The sequence below is a fragment of the Xyrauchen texanus genome, chromosome 9 (assembly GCF_025860055.1).
Source record: "Xyrauchen texanus isolate HMW12.3.18 chromosome 9, RBS_HiC_50CHRs, whole genome shotgun sequence".
In the NCBI taxonomy this organism is placed as follows: domain Eukaryota; kingdom Metazoa; phylum Chordata; class Actinopteri; order Cypriniformes; family Catostomidae; genus Xyrauchen; species Xyrauchen texanus.
This window is the reverse complement of record NC_068284.1, coordinates 10997667-11018566: the sequence shown is the minus strand read 5'-3', so window position 1 is coordinate 11018566 and position 20900 is coordinate 10997667. Positions and strand designations below refer to the sequence as shown.

General features: G+C 38.2%; 2 protein-coding genes across 6 annotated transcripts in view; one reads left to right on the top strand and one right to left on the bottom strand.

Annotated features, from left to right (window-relative positions):
* Positions 1-11027, top strand: part of bcl2b (BCL2 apoptosis regulator b) — a 56196-nt gene extending 45169 nt beyond the window's left edge. The window contains exon 2 of the mRNA XM_052133554.1: positions 5661-11027. Coding sequence (XP_051989514.1) covers positions 5661-5798 — 138 coding nt within the window. The 3' untranslated portion in view covers positions 5799-11027. The remainder of the gene's footprint in view (positions 1-5660) is intronic.
* A 7737-nt stretch (positions 11028-18764) lies between these two features.
* The window catches only part of prkag2b (protein kinase, AMP-activated, gamma 2 non-catalytic subunit b), a 51818-nt gene continuing 49682 nt past the window's right edge, over positions 18765-20900 (bottom strand). For all 5 annotated transcript variants that reach the window (XR_007971221.1, XR_007971222.1, XR_007971223.1 and 2 more), the window contains one exon: positions 18765-20208. Coding sequence is in view for 1 of the 5 variants with exons in the window: in XM_052133542.1 (XP_051989502.1) it covers positions 20195-20208 (14 nt within the window). In the remaining 4 variants the exon portion in view is untranslated. The remainder of the gene's footprint in view (positions 20209-20900) is intronic.

Sequence of the window (20900 nt, the reverse complement as noted above, 5' to 3'; positions counted from 1 at the left end):
GGGCATTTCGTTCAATATTAGGTTTTGGTCTGGAATGTGTGTGGGCGAACGTATAAAAAGGTTTTAACGCAAACACAAACTAAACAAACTGTCGTTGCCACTGTTATCAGTGCGAAGTTTAACAAGGGTGGCTTGTATTGTCGAAAAACATACCACTGCTGGTAAAATGAAATGTATGCTTTGGGTGGTCACATTAAGATGCAGTGTATACTAATTAATACCTGAAAAGAGCCTTGGATTCATTTGAGTGCAGAAAGTGGGATGGGGAGTACAACATATTGCATGGTTGATAAATAAGAACTTGATGAGATAATGATTTTCCTTCAGGTTAATGTGAGATACAAATGAGATATCCTGCCTGGGGGGGCTTGCTTAAGGAAGTCAAAGTTTTATTCCTGGCTAAGAGACAATAGTTTGGTGGCGTATTGGAATAGACTGCTTCTTTGAAAGGAAATGCTTCCTGTATATCATTGTAAAGGATAGTTCACCCTAAAATGTTCTGAACTCTGTTAAATGGAACACAAAATGTGAAGTTTTACAGACAAAGGTCAGCATTCACTTTCATTGTATGGAAAAGAATGGCCAGGACATTCTATTAAAATTTTCCTTTTGTGTTTCACAGAAAAAAAACAGTCATATGAGTTTGGAATGACACGAGTAAATGATGAAATAATTTTTATTTTTGCATGAACTATTGCTTAAACAAAACCATTAGAGGTATTTCCAAAATCACATCATTCCCTTGTCTTACTTTATAGAATTGTGGTTTTACCATTTACAACCTGTCTGCGTGAATCATTATGGACATTTCTCATATTTCTTTGTGTAAAAACCTGACAAAAGGCTTGAACCTGCTTAAGTAACCTGCTATAAATAAGGTGCATTATACCTAATTCTAGATACCTAGACTAATGCAATTAAATAATATGTGAGGTATCTATGTCGTAATGGTCTCTAAGTCTGAACTGAGTCTTGTTCTCTGGAAAGCAACTATTGGAGGAACTCTCCCCTAATTCAGCTGTATGACATGGAAATCCTGTAAAGCAAAAAGATCTTTATTTCTGGATGCCACTTCCTCTATCTGTTTGGATTGCCTGCATTGTTATAGTGGACATCCTCTCTGGTCTCTTTTATAGGCACAACCTAAAAATGTATGAGGAAATCAGTTATATTCTGATATATTTGGTTGCAACATCTATATGTTGTGTATATATTCGCCTTAAGTGTATATATTTCAGATACTTTTGGCATGTGGCAGTATGGGTTGAAATCTGCATGTAGACCCTTAAAAGATTCTGCTCACTCACCCAGAGCTTTTGAAAATTAGTAAATGTTTAGCCCTATATCCCCAGTGGGCTGCAGAGACCACATTCTTATCACTAGGGGGCGATAGGTGAACACACACTTTAAAAATGCTGCCTTAATGCTTTGTATGAAGTATAAACTATGTATGAGTCCACACAACAGGCTGCAAATATAAGAAAAATATATTATAGTAATAACGGCAGTTCATATAGCTCTTACAGGATTTACCTCCCTTATGAAAAACTACCATGGTTTTACTATTGTAACACTAACTGTAGCTCATTCATGACAACTCTCTGAATACATTTAAGTATTATAATGATATGACAAGTTGGTAGGTTTGTCTTGGCGGATAAGATCTGCTTACGCTACTGCTGCTGCAGAGCAAATGCGAAGACTTGTTACGGCTAGTACACAAAAACATGCTGTCAACATGTAAGACATGCTGCTGCTGCTGTATAATTAGACATACATAAGACATAATGCATTTAGCATGTATGACATGCTGCTACTGCTCAATTAGACATATACACTCACTTAAAGGATTATTAGGAACACCATACTAATACTGTGTTTGACCCCCTTTCGCCTTCAGAACTGCCTTAATTCTACATGGCATTGATTCAACAAGGTGCTGAAAGCATTCTTTAGAAATGTTGGCCCATATTGATAGGATAGCATCTTGCAGTTGATGGAGATTTGTGGGATGCACATCCAGGGCACGAAGCTCCCGTTCCATCACATCCCAAAGATGCTCTATTGGGTTGAGATCTGGTGACTGTGGGGGCCATTTTAGTACAGTGAACTCATTGTCATGTTCAAGAAACCAATTTGAAATGATTCGAGCTTTGTGACATGGTGCATTATCCTGCTGGAAGTAGCCATCAGAGGATGGGTACATGGTGGCCATAAAGGGATGGACATGGTCAGAAACAATGCTCAGGTAGGCCGTGGCATTTAAACGATGCCCAATTGGCACTAAGGGGCCTAAAGTGTGCCAAGAAAACATCCCCACACCATTACACCACCACCACCAGCCTGCACAGTGGTAACAAGGCATGATGGATCCATGTTCTCATTCTGTTTACGCCAAATACTGACTCTACCATCTGAATGTCTCAACAGAAATCGAGACTCATCAGACCAGGCAACATTTTTCCAGTCTTCAACTGCCCAATTTTGGTGAGCTCTTGCAAATTGTAGCCTCTTTTTCCTATTTGTAGTGGAGATGAGTGGTACCCGGTGGGGTCTTCTGCTGTTGTAGCCCATCCGTCTCAAGGTTGTGCATGTTGTGGCTTCACAAATGCTTTGCTGCATACCTCGGTTGTAACGAGTGGTTATTTCAGGCAAAGTTGCTCTTCTATCAGCTTGAATCAGTTGGCCCATTCTCCTCTGACCTCTAGGATCAACAAGGCATTTTCGCCCACAGGACTGCCGCATACTGGATGTTTTTCCCTTTTCACACCATTCTTTGTAAACCCTAGAAATGGTTGTGCGTGAAAATCCTCAGTAACTGAGCAGATTGTGAAATACTCAGACCGGCCCGTCTGGCACCAACAACCATGCTACGCTCAAAATTGCTTAAATCACCTTTCTTTCCCATTCTGACATTCAGTTTGGAGTTCAGGAGATTGTCTTGACCAGGACCACACCCCTAGATGCATTGAAGCAACTGCCATGTGATTGGTTGATTAGATAATTGCATTAATGAGAAATTGAACAGGTGTTCCTAATAATCCTTTAGGTGAGTGTATAGTACAATGCAGATCTAGCCAAGTGGTGCTAGGGAGGAGGAGGGTTTCATTGAGAAAACTTGTAGTGCGCTGCAGTGAAAAATGCTTACCTGTTGGGTTGTCGTGATTATGAAATTTGGATGACAATTAATTGTCTATTTTAGGGCTTTCATGATTAATTATTAAATTTCTTAAGGTGCATTTGTGCTTCATGCACTTTAAGAAATATTTTTGACATATTTAACTTCAAATGTATAAATCAAATTATTAGGGATGTCATAAAATATAGATTTAGCGATTTTTGATCGTTACGTTATATTATCGAGATATTTTTGAGGCGTCGATATATTAAAATTAGCCAGCATTTAAATATATATAATATATTAATATATCATATATTATAATATATTATACATTAAAGTATGCAATAGTAAAATATTTCTGTCCAAATTTCTTTACTTTCACACATTATTTTATTGCTCTTTGTTTAAACCCATGAGCACTTATATCTCATAACCCGCTATGACCAGGAATATTTGCCATTACACGATAGTTTAAAGTGAAGCCAGAGCACTTTGCATTCACAATCAAAGTTTATATTTGTTTGTTTATATTTTCACGGGAGTTTGATGTGAGCCTCTACTGACAGCACGCGCATCAGACTGCTTCACAAGTTATTCCGGAGAGAAGCAGCTCTGGTTGACATCCGTGGTGTGGCTTAGTGAGGCTTGAAACTTGACTGAATGACACCAAAGTCTTTCTAGCAAGTCAGTCCACTGTCAGCTATTTCTAGTCATTAAAAGTACAGCTCCTATCTAATTGAATAGGGGATCACGGAAATCTCAAAAACTGTTTGTCAAGTGAGTCAAAAACAAATATTTCAAATCAGCAGTAAAATCTGACAACACTGGAATCAGAAATTGTGCTTCTTCAGATTATGCAAAAAACATTTACATTTCCCAGCTTGAATAATTAATGTGCATGCATGTTCCCGAGTTGATTGACAGGTGAGATCTGTATCTAAATGTTGATTAGCTCTTACCTGTAAGGCGGGACCTCCTTTCTACTTCCGTTGACTGTAGGGCGTTCCAATTTCTCCCATTCATTTTAATAGAAGTGGCTGATCTCTTCCAGATAGTCTCTGATGACACACAAGCATTATTCACTTACAATTCTCTCATTTGGGAATTAAAATGTGATTGGAATTTGATATGCACAATAATCGCGTTTATCTCAAATAACCACGGTAAGATCAAATAACTGTTATCAGACATTTATTTAATTATCAGGTCAGGCCTACTTACCTGCAAACTGACGCAAATAAAATGTTAGACAACAAGAGAGTGAAAGTTGTCAAAGGACCATCAGCTTGCAACATGTTGAGTTTGTGACTCATCAAATTAAGTGGAAATGGTAAAATGTAATAATCTATAAGAGTATAAAGAATTTACTTTATTTTTTCTTTATTTTTAACTAATGCAATTATATTTTCTACATCTACTTTACCAGGTTACTGTTTTTCTTGACAAATATCTAGAACTAATATATAGCTTTATTTTTATTTATATATATTTTTTTTTTGCTAGATTTTTCATCTGAAGAAAATGTGCTTGTCTGTGCAACACTTGATGTAATGATGCTCGGATGTTGGAAGAGTGGTTTTTAGTGCATTACTATGAGGTTGCTTGGGTATTCTGGGTAGTTGGGAAGCGGTTGCTTACAAGTATATGTAAGCGCAGTGTAGTTCTAGTGGGAAGACTAGCATCTGTACATCATCGCACCATTAGCTGGGTAATTCCCAGCCAATCACATGTAAGCCGTTGCTTTATATGTCTGCTCACAATCTATCACATTGTTGTTTCAGTGTGCTAACACGGCAACCTCCACAACCCCACCGCCACCAGTTGAGTCCCGTCCTGCACGGGGGTAGGCTCCTCGCCCCTGCCTCCTATCTCCGGCAGGATATGACGGTTCCGAGTACAACTTCTTCAGACTGTCAGACAGGGCCTACGCCAAAGAGAGACATTACTTTTCTGTTTTATTTTCATCAAATAAATGTCATCTTAAATCTCAAGTCTGCAAGTATTCCTGATAGAACTGAAATCATAAGATTCATTGCTTTAAAATGTTAAAGCACACCACTCCTCAGCAAGCCACACAATTTGTTCTTAGCACAAACAGTAAGGGAACAGTAAAGGCCCCAGTATACGTCAGTTTTTTTTGTGCCGGTACATCTCACTCACAGTTTACGTAATGCAAATTTCGTCATTAAGACATATCCATGTGGACTGTCTGTGTGCAGCCTTGTTTTTCTAGACACGCGTACAGTTGGTGCCTGCGCCTGCCATTGACTGTGCTTAAAGAGAATCACAAAGCAGTCCCAGTGCACATGTGTCAAATGCGTACAAATGGGCTCATGGTCAAAAGAGTATACTTTTAAATGCTGAGTGCTCGACCGTGCAAAAACTAAGTATACCTTATCAATTACATGCCAAAGTTTAATACTTAGGGTTAGTGGTTTGTTCAGTATGATAAATGGTAATAGTGGACCTCAAATCATACATTAAATTGAATTAAATTAAATGAAATTCTAATGAAATTTCTCTCTCTCTTTTTGACCAGGCGGCGTTCGTGGAACTCTACGGCAGACAGAGGGACTCTGTCTTCCGCGGCTCCTGGTCATCAATAGTAACAGTCTTTGGTCTTGCCGCTCTCGGGGCCGTTGGCTTGACCATAGGGGCCTACCTTACACAGAAATGATGAACCTTCCCTTTCGTAGTCTTTTGCCCTTTCTCTCATCCAGTCTCTTCTCTGTCTACACCCTCTCCCAGAAGACATCCCTGTCCCAGTACTGCTCCTTTTTAAAGCTTCTCTCCTACTCCCTCACAGTCTTCTCTGCCCACAAAGACAGAAACAGCAGGAAATGAACATGCTGTCCACATATCATAAAGAAGAAAAATAAGGTGAAAGAGACACGGGAGGCGGCATCATTGGCAGAATTATTTCAGATCTCAAACGGATTGGTCACATAATATTTTAGTAATTAGCACTCATTGGACCTTGGTGTACCTGGATAAAATAAAAGGGGATGGAAAAGTACAAGGGATCAGAGAAACATCTTGGAGCATGGTGGAGATTTTGAAGGAGGTCTGTGGTGATTGAAAGTTTAGTTTGGAAGCTAAAACCTAATAATACCAGCCCTCCCCAAATGTCACTTTGATCATTAGAGATACAACTTAACACACTACTATTGATCTGATGTTTGTAAAATTGGTCTTATTTAACCCTTTGGTCTTTTAACTATTAGTCTTTCAAGGATAATGTTTCTTGAGAAGTTCTTATAGTATAAGAAATAACTTAATATCTCATGATATGGCTTGACAAAGCGGTTTTCTGTCCTGTATTCATGTGTTTCCTATAGTAACAGGAAGTTTGGTTGTGGCATATTGAAGGGCTTGCCAATAGGTTTTAATTTGTTTTGCTATACATGATTTGCTACTGGTTGCAGATGGTATCTCTCATTCTAGAGAGAATGTGATTGGACAAAAAAAACAAAACAATTGGAGTCATTAATATTTTTGGTCTGAATCCTAAAAGAGAAAAGCTGTTTTAAATGCTTAGTTTGTTTTATTTGCATATAGTTGAACTCACAGATACCAGACATGGACTTCATGCTATAAACCATTTAATTGGATCTTTAAAGGATTTTGATAAAGAAGAGCGAAATGCAGAGAAGATGGAATGAATGTCTTGTATTGTGCTTGGCTTTCTGATTTAAGAAGAGTTATTTTGAAGTGCCTAGGGGCAGAAAGTAAGGAAAGAGGCCCTTGATATCTTAGAATAGCTCCACAGGTACAACTGAGTCAGTTTGAAGGCTTTTCGAACATGTCCAGCATACAGTCTGCTGATGTCGTACTATACTTTTTCATACACTAGATACATTCGTGCACACTCTAGTGTTCATTCATGCACCTACAAAAGCAGTTGTCCTGACTAAAGATCTGGATATTTTATTAGTATTAGCACATTACTTAAAAGCATCATGTTCAGGGATCAAGTGCACAAACAACAAATGGAAATATGGAATGGAAATCCATTCAGTATTCCTTGGATTTGGTGTTTACATTTCCCTGGTGTCTGTTCCCAAAACAGCATGCTTAAACAAAATCCTGCCACATGACTAAAGGATCAGGAGGCAGGAAATGAAACATTTTAGTACAAAACCAATTGATACGAGCAACTGTATACAGTGTGTGCCATAGTGCCAGCTTTAGTGCATTGCATTTGCATTGGTCACTTCAGAATTCACACAGAACCAAAATGAAACTTCAGAGGGCCTTGCAATGCTTCTTGATGGTGGAGGTTACTAAATGTTTGCTCAGACTGATCCATTCTCAACGGAGACTACATCATCAACAGACAGTGGCATCATGTTAGGGTGCTAACAAACATTTATAAAATGGATGCCCTTGGTTTCTGCTTTGATCTTACATCTGTAAGCAGTCATCGTTCCTTGTTATCCATTCTTTATGGATGTATGTTCATGTTAGAAAGTGACAAATACAGTATTTTAATCAGTGGTTTATGGATGAATTTGGAAATCAACCTTGTCCAGCAAAGCACACGAACTGGCTTGTTGGCTGTACATGTATTGCCATGTGTCTGTACTGTATGTATTGATAAGGTCAACGAAATAATCAACAACAGAAAGCTTTATGTAAAACAAGTTAGCTTTTAAAATGAACAGTTTGTCTTGTTACAATTGTGTCATAAATGGATGCTGTTTGTCTAGTTTACAGCTACGATTCTCTCCGACACTTAACATTTGCTCAAATGTTTATAATACTGATAGCTTTTTTATTCTAATTCCATTTTTATTTATTTTAGGTACCAATCATTAAACTAGTTTCAAGATAATAAATAAATAATAAAGCGATTTTTATTTTATTCGAAAGTTTTAAGCTTCTCTGTAAGAGTTGGAAAACATATTAGATCCTAATTTGCTGAATAAATGCTGCTTAAAAATGTAAAGATTTTAAAATATGTAAATCAATGTAATTTCCTGCTGGATGTGTGGAGATGTAATGAATATTCATACTTAATTTAATCTTGTAAATTCCACTCTTACTGTAGCAGTATGGCACACCATATATTTTATTTATTTTTATTCATCATATAACATCTTACATCTTAACTGGAGACCACTAAAATGTATTCTAGTGTTGTATTATCACTAGTGATAAATGTCAAATTACATTTGAATGACAATTAGAATTCTACAAGGACTTCTGATGTTTGAGGCTTAACATTTGACCTTAAAATAAGTATGCAAATATGTTTATCATCATTAAACTGAGTCTCTTTGCTGTAGTATGGACACAAACTCCATCTGTAGCTTCTGTCAAAGAGGTTCATTGTGGAATTTAGGTGGTGCTACTAAAATCCAGCTGTTTTATTCCGAGCATAACTGTATGAACAACAGAACAACATGTTTTATTTCTTTCGAGAATTATGTTTAAATTTTGTCCATTAAATTCTTCCGTTAATGTCTACTAAGTAAAATTCAGCTTTGACTTGTCTTATCTTCACTCAAGGTTGTGTTAAAAAAAAATGGCATGTTAAAATTTAGCTTTTGCTTGAGAAGATATGTCTTATGAACATGTCTTTTAGTTTGATGTTTGAAAATCTATTTAATTTATATATATATATATATATATATATATATATATATATACACATACACACACACACACACACACACACACACACACACACACACAGTATATGATGTATAGATGGACTTTTCTTTGCACTATTATATTTGAGTGCTTTGAAGAAAGATATATTAGTCTTTTAAAGAATGCATCATTCATTAGACTGTATTTAACATTGGGTGACATTTCATGAGCACTCTCTAAAGTCAATATGAAATGCCCTTTCAACCCATTTTCTTTCTGTAAAGTGACGGAAGTGTGTCAAACTGGTTCCCTTTCAAGTGGGTCACTTAAATGTTGCATCAGTTGCTGATGCTATGTGAAACTCTGCCCAGGAGTAACAATCTCTGAAGCCCTTTAAAATCATGGCAATCTATTGGCAGATAGTGCTTGATGCTTCGCCGCGGGCATCTAATTCACCAGCACCATTTCATCATAATTTTCTTCTACAGGGTCACATTTTTCTGCTCTGAATGCCTGAATCTTCACTTCCTCTTTGATATTGCACATCTTTAAAGCGAGTGGATTATTTTATTATTCCCTGTTGTTCTCCGACACACAATGTATCCTTTTAACACTTCCGTGTTTGATATTGTGCATTATGTTTTACTGTGTGTGTTCTTTAAGTGAAAAAAAACATAAGAGCCTTTTGCTTAACAATGTCTTTGTAAAGATGATGTATTGCAAATTAATCCATAACCACATGAAAAAACAAGCAATATATCCCTCTAACCAATGGGCATGAGTGCTGTTTAAATAGGTGGCGCTCTTGAAAATGATTGTGTTCATTTTGTTCTGAAAGCTGAAGCCGCCCCACTCAACTCCCGCTACACTCCTTATGAGGGAGGTGCACGAGGATGAGATATAGTACACAGAGTTTGAGGATGATTTGTCGCAGCTTTTTGTCTGCTGTGGAGGATGTTCAATAGGTTTGGCTGTCTCCAACTTCAAGACTTTCTCACTGGGTTGTCGACTCTGTTGTGTTTGCTTATGATTCACAAGGCGTGCCATGTCCCATGGGTGTTAAGGCTCACTCTACCTTTTCCAGGTTTTATAACTTGGATGTCTCTCCCCACTTTTCGCAGGTCATTACTGCGAAAGAGGTTTGTTTTTCCAATATTCACTAGCTAGTGCATTGTATTTTGACTATCAGTCTCATGACCATGTCATTCTTTGCTCTTTCCAGCTTGAAGATGTTTGATGTCCTAATACCCTGTTGGATAGTTGCTTATGTTAATTGGTCTGACAGCCTTAACAGTTTTCCCCACCATGGTGTGGATTTCTACAGTGGCACAGAGCTTCACTGCCTGGTTTGGCTTGTGTCTCAGTGGTATTCTTTGCCTTAAATGGCTGAATTCTATCTCTCTTTCTATTTGTCAATATGAAGGCTCAGTGCCTTTTAACTACCCTACTGGCTAGTAGGCATTGCGTGTGGATCAGTTGCATGGTGTGATGGTATATTTTTTCCACAGCATCAGCAACTGACTCAGCGTCAAAGTGACTGACTTGAAAGGGAACGGTGTGGTTATGACTGTAAGACTTGTTCCCTGAAAGGAGGGAACAAGATGCTCTGTTTGCATGCTACACTACTTATTTCTTGCTGTTAAGGGTGCTGTCTTCCATTGAGTCGAAAATCCTGTTGAAATGGCACTGTGCTCCGGTTTATTTGCTCGCTGTGACGCACGCATCTGGTGGAGCATTAAGCACTATCTGCCGATATATAGGCGTGATTTTAAAAGGCTTCTTATATGTCGTCACTCAGCAACTGACACAGCATCTTGTACCCTCCTTTCAAGGATCCAGGGTTACAGTTTTAACCATACTGATTTTCAAGGGGAGGGATCAACATTCACTAAAAAGTTGCTTCAAAAGCAGAGCACATTATTACATTTTGATGAAAGACTTCAAAGACAAATATATTTGTAGAATTTTGAATAAAAACAAATGGATTAGAAAGAACATTGTTTAAGAAAGTAAATAGTCCATTTTGAATTCTTGTTGACTTTAAACATTAAAAAGTTGAAAAGGACCACAACATAAACTTTCACAATGTACAGTACACACAAAATATGTTTCTGAATGATCCTGTATTGCAGTGTTGTTACACCTGGAGCAGTTTCATGTTTCAAGAAAGCTACTATATGTCATAGCAATGCACAGCATACACACACACTGTGCTCACCGTTCTCTTGTGTATGTTCGTTTCACTGCTTGGATAAGCAACTAGAGTCCTTTTGTTCCTGCCAAAAAATTAAGATTCAATAAAACAAATTTAAGACCACTCTGTCTCCGTGAAATAACTGATTTATGGTGATATGGCATATGTTTCTGTGAGATAATTAATAAAAATAAGGAAGCACCATTTCCGGCGACTTTCCGTGTTGTGCTCACAAAGCAGTCACAGTAATTTAAGGGAAACACTCACATGCAGTACGACAGCCAAAACCACTTTGGGGGTTATTTGTTCTCTTCACCCTGTTCTCTCGACTTCAAAGATATCCCAGAGCATGACACACACCTCCAGCCCACTAAATGCCATGCATGTAAATCTGACTCCCTCAGGCAAGCATTCACTTCGCACTCAATCTCTTTACAACATACACAGTCATTCTTTTATTCAGCTCATGGCATGCTTCAAAAAGAATCTGTTGCATCGGCACTGAATCTGTGAAAAGCATGATGCAGTAAACCGAATGGTGACTGGGAGCGAGACAGTTCCCTGAGGAGAGAGCTCATCCATGCTCGAGTTGCTCCCATCCTCTGCACGCTATCTCTGTCTTTCTCTCTGTCTTCATGCATATGGAAGACATGACATGCTTTGACTGGAAAAAGAACTGAAAATCACAGCCAAACTTCCCAAGCCCGCTGTGCGCGACATGCCAATAATTTTGTGTCTGCGAGCAAACTATCAATATTTGGACAACTTTAAATTGCAGTAGGGTTAAAGTCTTTCTGTGGCAGGGAGAGCTCTCACTCGACCTGCCACTGCCGGAAAGGAGCTCTCATTCCACCTGCCACAGACAGATCTTCATTGACTTGATACCACCACAGGCAGCTCTCACTCGAGCTCTCACCACTATATCCATACTCTTTACCTCCATGTACATGCAGCTCCCCTATGTATAATGTACTCCCCCATGGTTGGTTGGTACAATTTTCATACTTGGTTGAATTTCTCTGGTGGAAAAAAATAGCCCAACTACGTGCAAATAAAAGTTCTTCAATAAAAGAATAAATGCATGCAATGTCACAAAATGTTTATTGACCTTTGTTAATTAATGATTAAAGTTGTGTTGTGCTTTTGAGGTTGATTGTTGTTTTGGGGTTGGTTGGCACAGTGTTGTTCGGCACTGTTGTTTGTGGTGATTGACTTGATTGACACTTGAATTTAAAGTTACATTAATGCAGCACATGATCAGCTCCCTAAATACCATTACAGAAATGTTATGCTAGGGTCAATTTAGCTATAAACAGTGTTAACAACATTGAATAAATGAATATGTAAAATAAATTTTTTTTTTTTTTTTTTACAATACTTGTTTATATTTATTGATTTCCAAATGTTTTGTCTACACATTTTATATGATTATGTCAAATAAGAAGACCTTATTTGATTGAACCTCTGTGGCCATGGATGCTGTCAGCGACTGAGGAGTAGGTGCCCTCCTCCAGGCAGAGGGAAGTACTGCTGCTGTGACAGCTTCCGCCCCCTGGTGATCAGCAGCTGTATCGACCACAGTCTCCTGGTGGTCAGTAGTGGTGGAATCGGCCGATGGGTTGGGCTTCCTTCTCCAATTCCTCCTTTGAGGTGCCGGGGCAATGACCGAGGCGTCCACCTCTCTATGGGGAGTGCCCTCATCCTCGGATTAGGATGAGGATGGGAAGTCTCCTGAAGCACCGGCTGTGCTAATTTATTCCCATTTAAGGGCTTGCCTGACTGCCTCGAGAAAGTACTCATCCTTACCCCATTCTGGGACACAGGATCTAATAGGTTTATTCAGACCTGCCCAAAAAAAGTCAATTAGGCAGGTCTGCTTGTATCCCAGACCCGAGGACAGTGACAAGAATTCTAGGGAATATCCCCACACGGATATAAGACACGGTCTTCCTGCTTTACCCACCACAGCCTCTTGGTATGCTCTGCACGCTGGCGAGGAGGAGAACCATTAAAAAAATATATTTTTCCATCACAGAATATCAGAGACAGGACACAAACAAAGATTTAAAAAACAGGGAATTTATTAAATACAAAACATTTAATGAAAGAACACCCACACGTAGGGATGGGAATAATAAACAGGACCAATCAACTTGACCTACTGGAAAACCAACACACCAGGCTGGGAATAAGACAAACTGGCACTGGACAGCAAACACGAGGATTGCATTTAAACCTGTCAAATGCATCTCCAGTTTACATTTCCACAATTACCTGTGCAAAATGGAAAACGCTACTTATATATTAGGCTACATGAGGGCTGCATTGACTGAAAATTCTTTATCTTTAATCGACATTGATGGATAATTGATGCTTCGCATCACTTTGACAGTTCAGGGGTTTAACTTTATTGAAAATTTAGCATTGAGAGATTCATAAGCACTAAATATTTTTCTCATTTAAAACGCACAAAGCTTTCACATGAGCGCTTGCCACAGTTCTTAGGTAACAGACCAGGAGTCTGAGCTGTAGTGGGCAGTGCTCTGACATATGGTGTAGATGCATCACAGATGACCTGAGTTTGATTCCCGGCTCGTGAGGTGCTTTCCCAATCCCATTCCCACTCTTCTCCCATGTCATTTCCAGTCCATATCTCTACTGTCATATCAAAAATAAAGCCTAAAGGCCATAAAAATAATCTTTAAAAATAAAAAACTGACTAGGAGAGAGGTGCGTGTGAGTGTTTTAGACAAAATATTCCAAGTGTATTTCAATGAAATAATTCATGGGATATTTATCATTAAGTTGGAAGAAAAGATTGCGAGACGACACAGTCTGTTGTGATCTTCACTTTGCAGTGGCAGAGCAAATGGAAAAAAGGCAAGAGCTTGCAACATAGATCTTTAACAACAAATGTCTGTAGCAGCCTCATTATATAATTACTTGCGTAGTTGTATCCGAATAATGAAAATGCATTCACATTTACACCCTCTTTGAATGTGGTCAAAATCTGTTCCTGAACACCTCCGAGTATGGTTTCATGTGAAGTTGCGAATAAGCATAACTTGCTTTGTATTTACATTTTTTAAATGTAGACAGGATTAAAAGTTGTTCATGTTCTGTATTATCATGCTCCTAATTTACACATTTTTATCTTTGTGTCCTTTGCAGGATGTGGATGACAAGTCTACTGCTATTGACACATCTCTGTTTGGATTCATGTGATCAAAAATTACAGTAGTATTGAAAGTTACATTTGTTTTGTCTTTGAAGGCATCCTGCTGGATCTGAATAACTGCATTTGCTGTCTATGCTATCTATGCTGTTTAAGATTATATATGCCTTGGATCTCAGTTATGAAAGTCATTCATAGCTTTTCACAAAATGAAATGAGAACAAATTTGTAAGAAATGTGGAAGAAACTGATTCAGACTGATCAGAACTCATCATGTACAGTTGAAGTCAGAAGTTTACATACACTTAGGTTTCAGTAATTAAAACAAATGTTTTAACCACTCCACAGATTTCATATTAGCGCACTATAGTTTTTTCAAGTTGTGCATGACACAAGTCATTTTTCCACAATTGCTTACAGACAGATTGTTTCACTTTAAATGGACTATGCTGGAGTAAACGGGTAGCCAAGTATCTATATCTACAGTAAAACAAGTCATATATCGATATAACCTGAAACGCTGCACAGCAAGAAAGCCACTGCACCAAAACCGCCATAAAAAAGCCAGATTACAATTAACAAGTGCACATGGCGACTAATGCTGCATTCCATTTAAGTTGGATGAGAAATATTCCTACTTAATATCTCCGATCTCCAACCATAAATGCATTCCATTGCCAGAAAAAAACGGCAACACTCCCGTTAGCTTAGCAGGTGTTTGACTGTCACCAGAGATGTCTCCAAGCAATCCACCTGATAAACAACCTGCAACGCTAGCATTTGTGCTACAGGTGTACGATTATCAAAAGATAGTATCATTTACCATGTTTTGAACACCTGCTACTCTGCTAGTGTTTGTTAAACAGGCTTAATATCATGTAATGATTAATAAAAGTGTTATTATGGTATTATTTAGTTTATCACTTATTTTGTACATCTTCCTGGGTGCCTTGTTGGTTTGTGTGACGTCACGCACCTGCATGTCAGAGAAGTCGGAGTTGAACATTTCCACACAAGTTTCCCAGTTGGAATTCCGATGAGCAAGGAGGCGTACAAACCTGACTCCGTTACACCAGTTCTGTCTGGAGCAATGGGCCAAAATTCCAGAAACTTAATGTGAGAAGCTTGTGGAAGGCTACAAAAAATATTTGACCCAAGTTAAACAATATAAACACAATGCTTCCAAATACTAACAAATAGTATGTCAAATTATGAACCACTGGGATTGTGATGAAAGAAATAAAAGCTGAAATAAATAATTCTCTCTACTATTATTCTGACATTTCACATTCTTAAAATAGTGATCCTAACTGACCTAAGACAGGGAGTGCTTTCTACGATTAAATTTCAAGAACTGTGAAATATTTATTTGGCTAAGGTGTATGTAAACTTCTAACTTCAACTGTACATTGACTAAGTCGCATTTAAAAGGAATTTGACTATGGTTTGCTCCAACAACACTCCAGCACAGAAGACATTTATTTAAAGAAAAGACAACTTATTCACAGAGGCTGGCTTATATACATAGACCTTGTAGAGAACATAGTATATAATGCTTGCTTATTGCAACACCTGCAAATGTGCTGTGATCAACAAAGGGCTATAATCCTTTTATACATAAAAGTCTTTAATTATTATTGATCTTTTGTAAAAAAAAAAAAAAAAAACTTTTAAGCACCTTGCTCTTTGTATGCGTAGCTGGCTATTGCTGGAGTTGTTATAGCCTACTGCAAATTATTTTAATCTGTAAATCAAATAAAGTGGGAAGAAAAAAGTGTGTATCAAGCATAGTGTTCAAAACTCTAATCTAACCTCTTTGAAATATATATATATACATATATTTGTGGTGATAATATATGTATAGGCCTATGTGGTGATAATATATGAGTGGTGATGGGTGATAAATTCACATTTATCAAAATTCAAAATGTATCAAATGTATTAAAATATGCCCAACTCTTTATTCACCATTACCTTCACCTACAAACAGGAGTTTAAAGCCTTCTTAGGAAAAAGCGCCGTCGATGGATGGATAACTTCGGAATGGAAATGCAGACTCGCGTCGGGACGTCAACAGACCGCTCAACGCCAGCAACAAGCGCCACATTGACATGAAACACGCTGCAGAGAATGTCTTGTTTTGATTTTAGGGGTGGCACCACAAATACAACATCTATATTGTCGAGAATTCATTGTTAAAACCTTCGTCAGCATGGCCGCAACGGGGTTAAAAAACAAATGTTTTGATCTTTAAAGGGTAACTAAACCCTAAACCAACTTTTTTTAGTTAATGATCTGTAAGAATGGGGCTTTATTAGTACTGGTCATTGATTCAAGTAATTTTTTTGACATTTGTGTATAAAGTGTTTTAATTCTACAATATATGGTGTAAAAACGTCTGAGTGCTGCCCTCTTCAGGTTGAACGGTGGCTACTGCAGTTGAATTTTCCTATTGGCTGTTTGCGGTACTTCATGACGTAACCGGTGACAGCTGACATAAGCAGGTTCCAGCTCACCACGCCCTTGGTACGAGCTACCACGCCCATGGCAGTATAAAAACCATCTCGTTTCGTCAAAACCACTGTAGCGAGTCAGGAGTTGGAATTGCGAGTATTGAAAATGATCAGGATAGAGTATTTTAGCATCTATTTAGCATAGCATTTATATAGTTATTAAGATTATTGAGTCTAGGTAGTTTTTAGCATATTTGTTAGTGTAGTATTGTTAGAAGCATAGTTAGTTAGTAGCATATTGCGTCAGTTAGGATAGCTTCAAGTTAGCGTAGATTATCTGTATTTAGTACAGTGGTCAGGATGGTACGTAGGTGTAGTGTTGCTGGTTGCAACAGCACTGCTGGACTGTATAGCTTTCCAGCAGACTTGGAAATTAGGCGCCAGTGGTTGCATGTCCTTGGCCTGGAAGACCGCGAGTTCCCGCCTAGAGCTGTAGGAGTGTGCAAACTGCATTTTACGCGGGATTGCTTCTCCAATGCAGTGGAGGTGGAAATGGGCTTCTCCAAACAGCTTGCGCTGAAAAGTACCGCAGTGCCAAACGCTGCTCCTCCTGCATGGACTCTACCACCGCAGTGGTGTCTTGAGGTGAGTGATCATATATATTTGAATCACAATTTATGGTTAGGCTAAAGTTAATCCTCTGGGGTAGACAAACGCGCCGGCGCATTTGCTGGATTTTTTCACATAGCGGCAAAATATGAATATGCCTACAGAGCGCGCGCTATTGACATCAACTCGATAAAACTCATCAAATTCATGTACATGTCGTCTTGCGACCATGTGAGGAATAATAATAACATAATAGTAATACTCCTGGAGAAAATTACCACTCCAGTCACTCTCCATTTTAGAGTCTGACAGCAGCTGTCAATTAATCCGTCACTACGGGTCTCAGGTGCACGCCCCCCCGCTCAGCCCAGCCCTCGTTTCGTCCCCTCTATCCCCGCTGGTGTCTACCCACTTTTCGAGCATTTTTCAAATATTGCTAGTGGGTGGAGTCAGACTCTGAGCAGGGGTTTAGTTACCCTTTAAGCACAGCGTTTCCCTCATGTTATTACAGTAAATAACCACATATCAGATTCAGCCCCCTCCTCCTACAAAGCTCAAACAACTTGGCCAATCACAGAAATCGCTGAACCAGCCAATCAAAAATCCCGAGGTGCGGTCTTCCGGTTTCAATTAGAAAACATCTGTAGTATAGGTCTTTAACCTTAGGGGTCGCTCAAGAGGTCAAAGAAAACAGTTTTACCATGATTAGGTATTGACTGATGTCTTTGGAGAAACATGTACAGCTTAATGCCTGCACTGCACCCAAAGGAGGCTATTTTGCTCAAAATAAATTGAGGACTACAATTTTGTCCTAGCTTTACCAAGATGTACTCACTTAAAAGGTGGTTTGCCAAGATTTAGTCCTCATAAACACACACGCACGCACACACATTTTTGTATCATTGTGGGGACTCTCCATATACTTCCATGATTTTATTTTAACAATCATATTTTATACCCTAACCCTCACATAAACCTTTTTGGATTTTTACATTAAAAACTTACACAGTTTATTATGTGTAAGTCATTTCCCTTATGGGGACCACTGGCTGGGCCCCACAAGGTAGGTGACCACATATACCATGATGCATCATCTAAATTGTCGAGTATTCATTGGTTAACCCTTCGTTAGCACGGCAGCAACATAAAAAATAAACAAATTATTTGAACTTTGAGCACCGCATTACCTGCTTTTCCCATTGTGGGGTCAAAGTCACCACAATGTAGCATAAACACGCACACATATATAACCTACAAAATGATTGATTTTTGAAAATAAATTAATTTCCATATTATGTCAATAATGCATGACAAATTGATTGCTCTGTCCCCCTGACAGACTACTCTGTGGCACAAAATACAGGGTGCAATATTTAACCACACGGTGGCGCCAAACACATTAATGAATGATAGTTGTAGGTTGATTATTAGTTACAAATAAATGTAGAGAACAAAGTTGCTTTTTGATTTAACATTTTCTTTGAAAGAACTGCAGTGTGGTGGAGTCTACATGTGAAAGTGCTTAGTAGCAAACAGAATGACACATGGGACTCATTCAAATGAACAACCACAGTGCTTCAACATCACATAGGCACAAAAACACATTGCAAACAAATGTTAATGCATTATCAATATATTTTAGCTCAACCACATAAAAAATAAAAATCAAACAATAGTGTACATTTAATTTCTGGACCTAACAATTCCATCTTTCACTGAAAAAAACAGTTCTAATAATGAAAAAAAAATGCAATCAAATATACATAATTGATCATCTTTTAACCTATACCAGTACAACATTATAAGGCATTTGTCCTCAGAGCAGTTGTATATACAGCAACTCAGCATATCACTGGGGTGCAAAGAAGCATGTTTTGGATCTGTATCTGTAAGCTATGACATTCATGCGCCTTATAGTGCATAAGATGGGTTGTGCACACGGTTTTCCAAACCAGCAAAACTCACAATACAAAAATAAAACTCTGTATACATAGTCTCTTTTCAGAACACATTCTTTGTTCCAGTAAAAATACAGCCAGTCAGTTTGTATATTCAGTTGGGTAGTACATTCATTTTTCTATTGACAATTTACAAGGGTTCAAAGGCACAATTCATACAGTAGTATGCCAATGCTGAAAAAGAAAACCAGCAGTTTCATGAAACCTGTCTTTTATCACCCCAAAATAAATTCATTAAAAAAAATAAATACAAAATTACATTTAGCTTTAGGAAAATTAAGCCTATTTTGTACCATCAAGATTTTTTGCATTGTGACAAAAAAAAAAAAAAAAAAAATCACAGAGCCTTAAAAACAGGCTTCATTTGCATTATGCAAATATTAAATATAGTATTTTTCTCTTATGGTGACCTGGACATTTTTATTAGATACTCCCATTCAGCAAGCATTTAAAAAAAAAAAAAAACACTTTTATTTACCAAATGTCTACAGGATATACACACTTGCAAAATCTACTAGCAAGTTGAAAGACATTGGCAATTAATGGCTATTGCACAAGAATCAAGAGACTGCTTTAACACTACATGCATGTCTATAGGTCTCAGCTAACTAATACTCTCTACTCTCTGCGAGGTCTTTCCAGTTTTACTTCAGACATCCAGCCAAGAGTGGATTGCCATGCATGATGCTATAACACAGACCCTGCTGGAACACAAAATGAGACTTCATCTTCGGGCCTGATTTAGTGATGTCAGTGACAGATTTTAAAACCAGCAGCATGACCATGCAAACATGCCCAGCATTTAGAGCAGGCGTGTGTACAGGCAGATTCTGAGTGCTGGCCCACCATAAACATTTGTGCGCTATGATCACATGTCCATTATTACAGCTGCAGATATCGTGCAGGGCACAACCCCATTTCAACACTTAAATGAAGATCTACAATGCATTTGTGTGCTTCCAGCTGTTCTCTTCCGTGTGCAGATCAGGATCAGTGTTAGGAACGCTGTCTGGACCAGTCGGTTCTCAAAGTGGAAAATTTCTTGCATCTCTCTTACACCCAAAAATTGTCTTTTGTCTTGTCATTCAGTCACACTGTCCCTCCTGTGTAACAAAATATGAAAGAAAAATTAAATTAAAATGAAACAGTTAATCGCCCCCCCCCCCCAAGATCTCTCACTTTTTAACTACAGGACACAGTTTTTAAAAATGCACTTTGAACACTTTCAATAAATTGGTGACTGCAGCCACAAATTACTATACATAGCAAATAGACATGGGTTACAGGGTTCCCCCACTTTGACCAGTGCTCTTCCAATGGATAGATAGACAACCCTTAGACAGACAGACAACTCTTAGATAAATATACACACAGACAGAACTTAGATGGATGGATAGACAGACAGCTCTTGGACAGACAGAGAGATACAGATAACTCAGAGAGAGACAGACAGACGGACAACTCTTAGCTAGACAGACAGCTCTCTTAGATATTTAGACAGACAGACAGACCTTAGATGGACAGACAGCTCTCTTAGATATATAGACAGACATACAGCTCTTAGACAGGAAGACAACTCTTGGTTAGAATGAACAAAATTCCCTGATATTACCATAAAGGTGACTGTAAGCTGAATATAACTAGAAAGCATATTCACTATTGGAATTTCCATGCATTTTTAAGATGGTATTAATTTTTATGACATTTCAAGGCATGGAAGCCACAATTTCTAAATTCTCTGACATTTCCAGTCTTTCTATGACTGAGAGAACACTGCTGCAATAACGTCAAATGT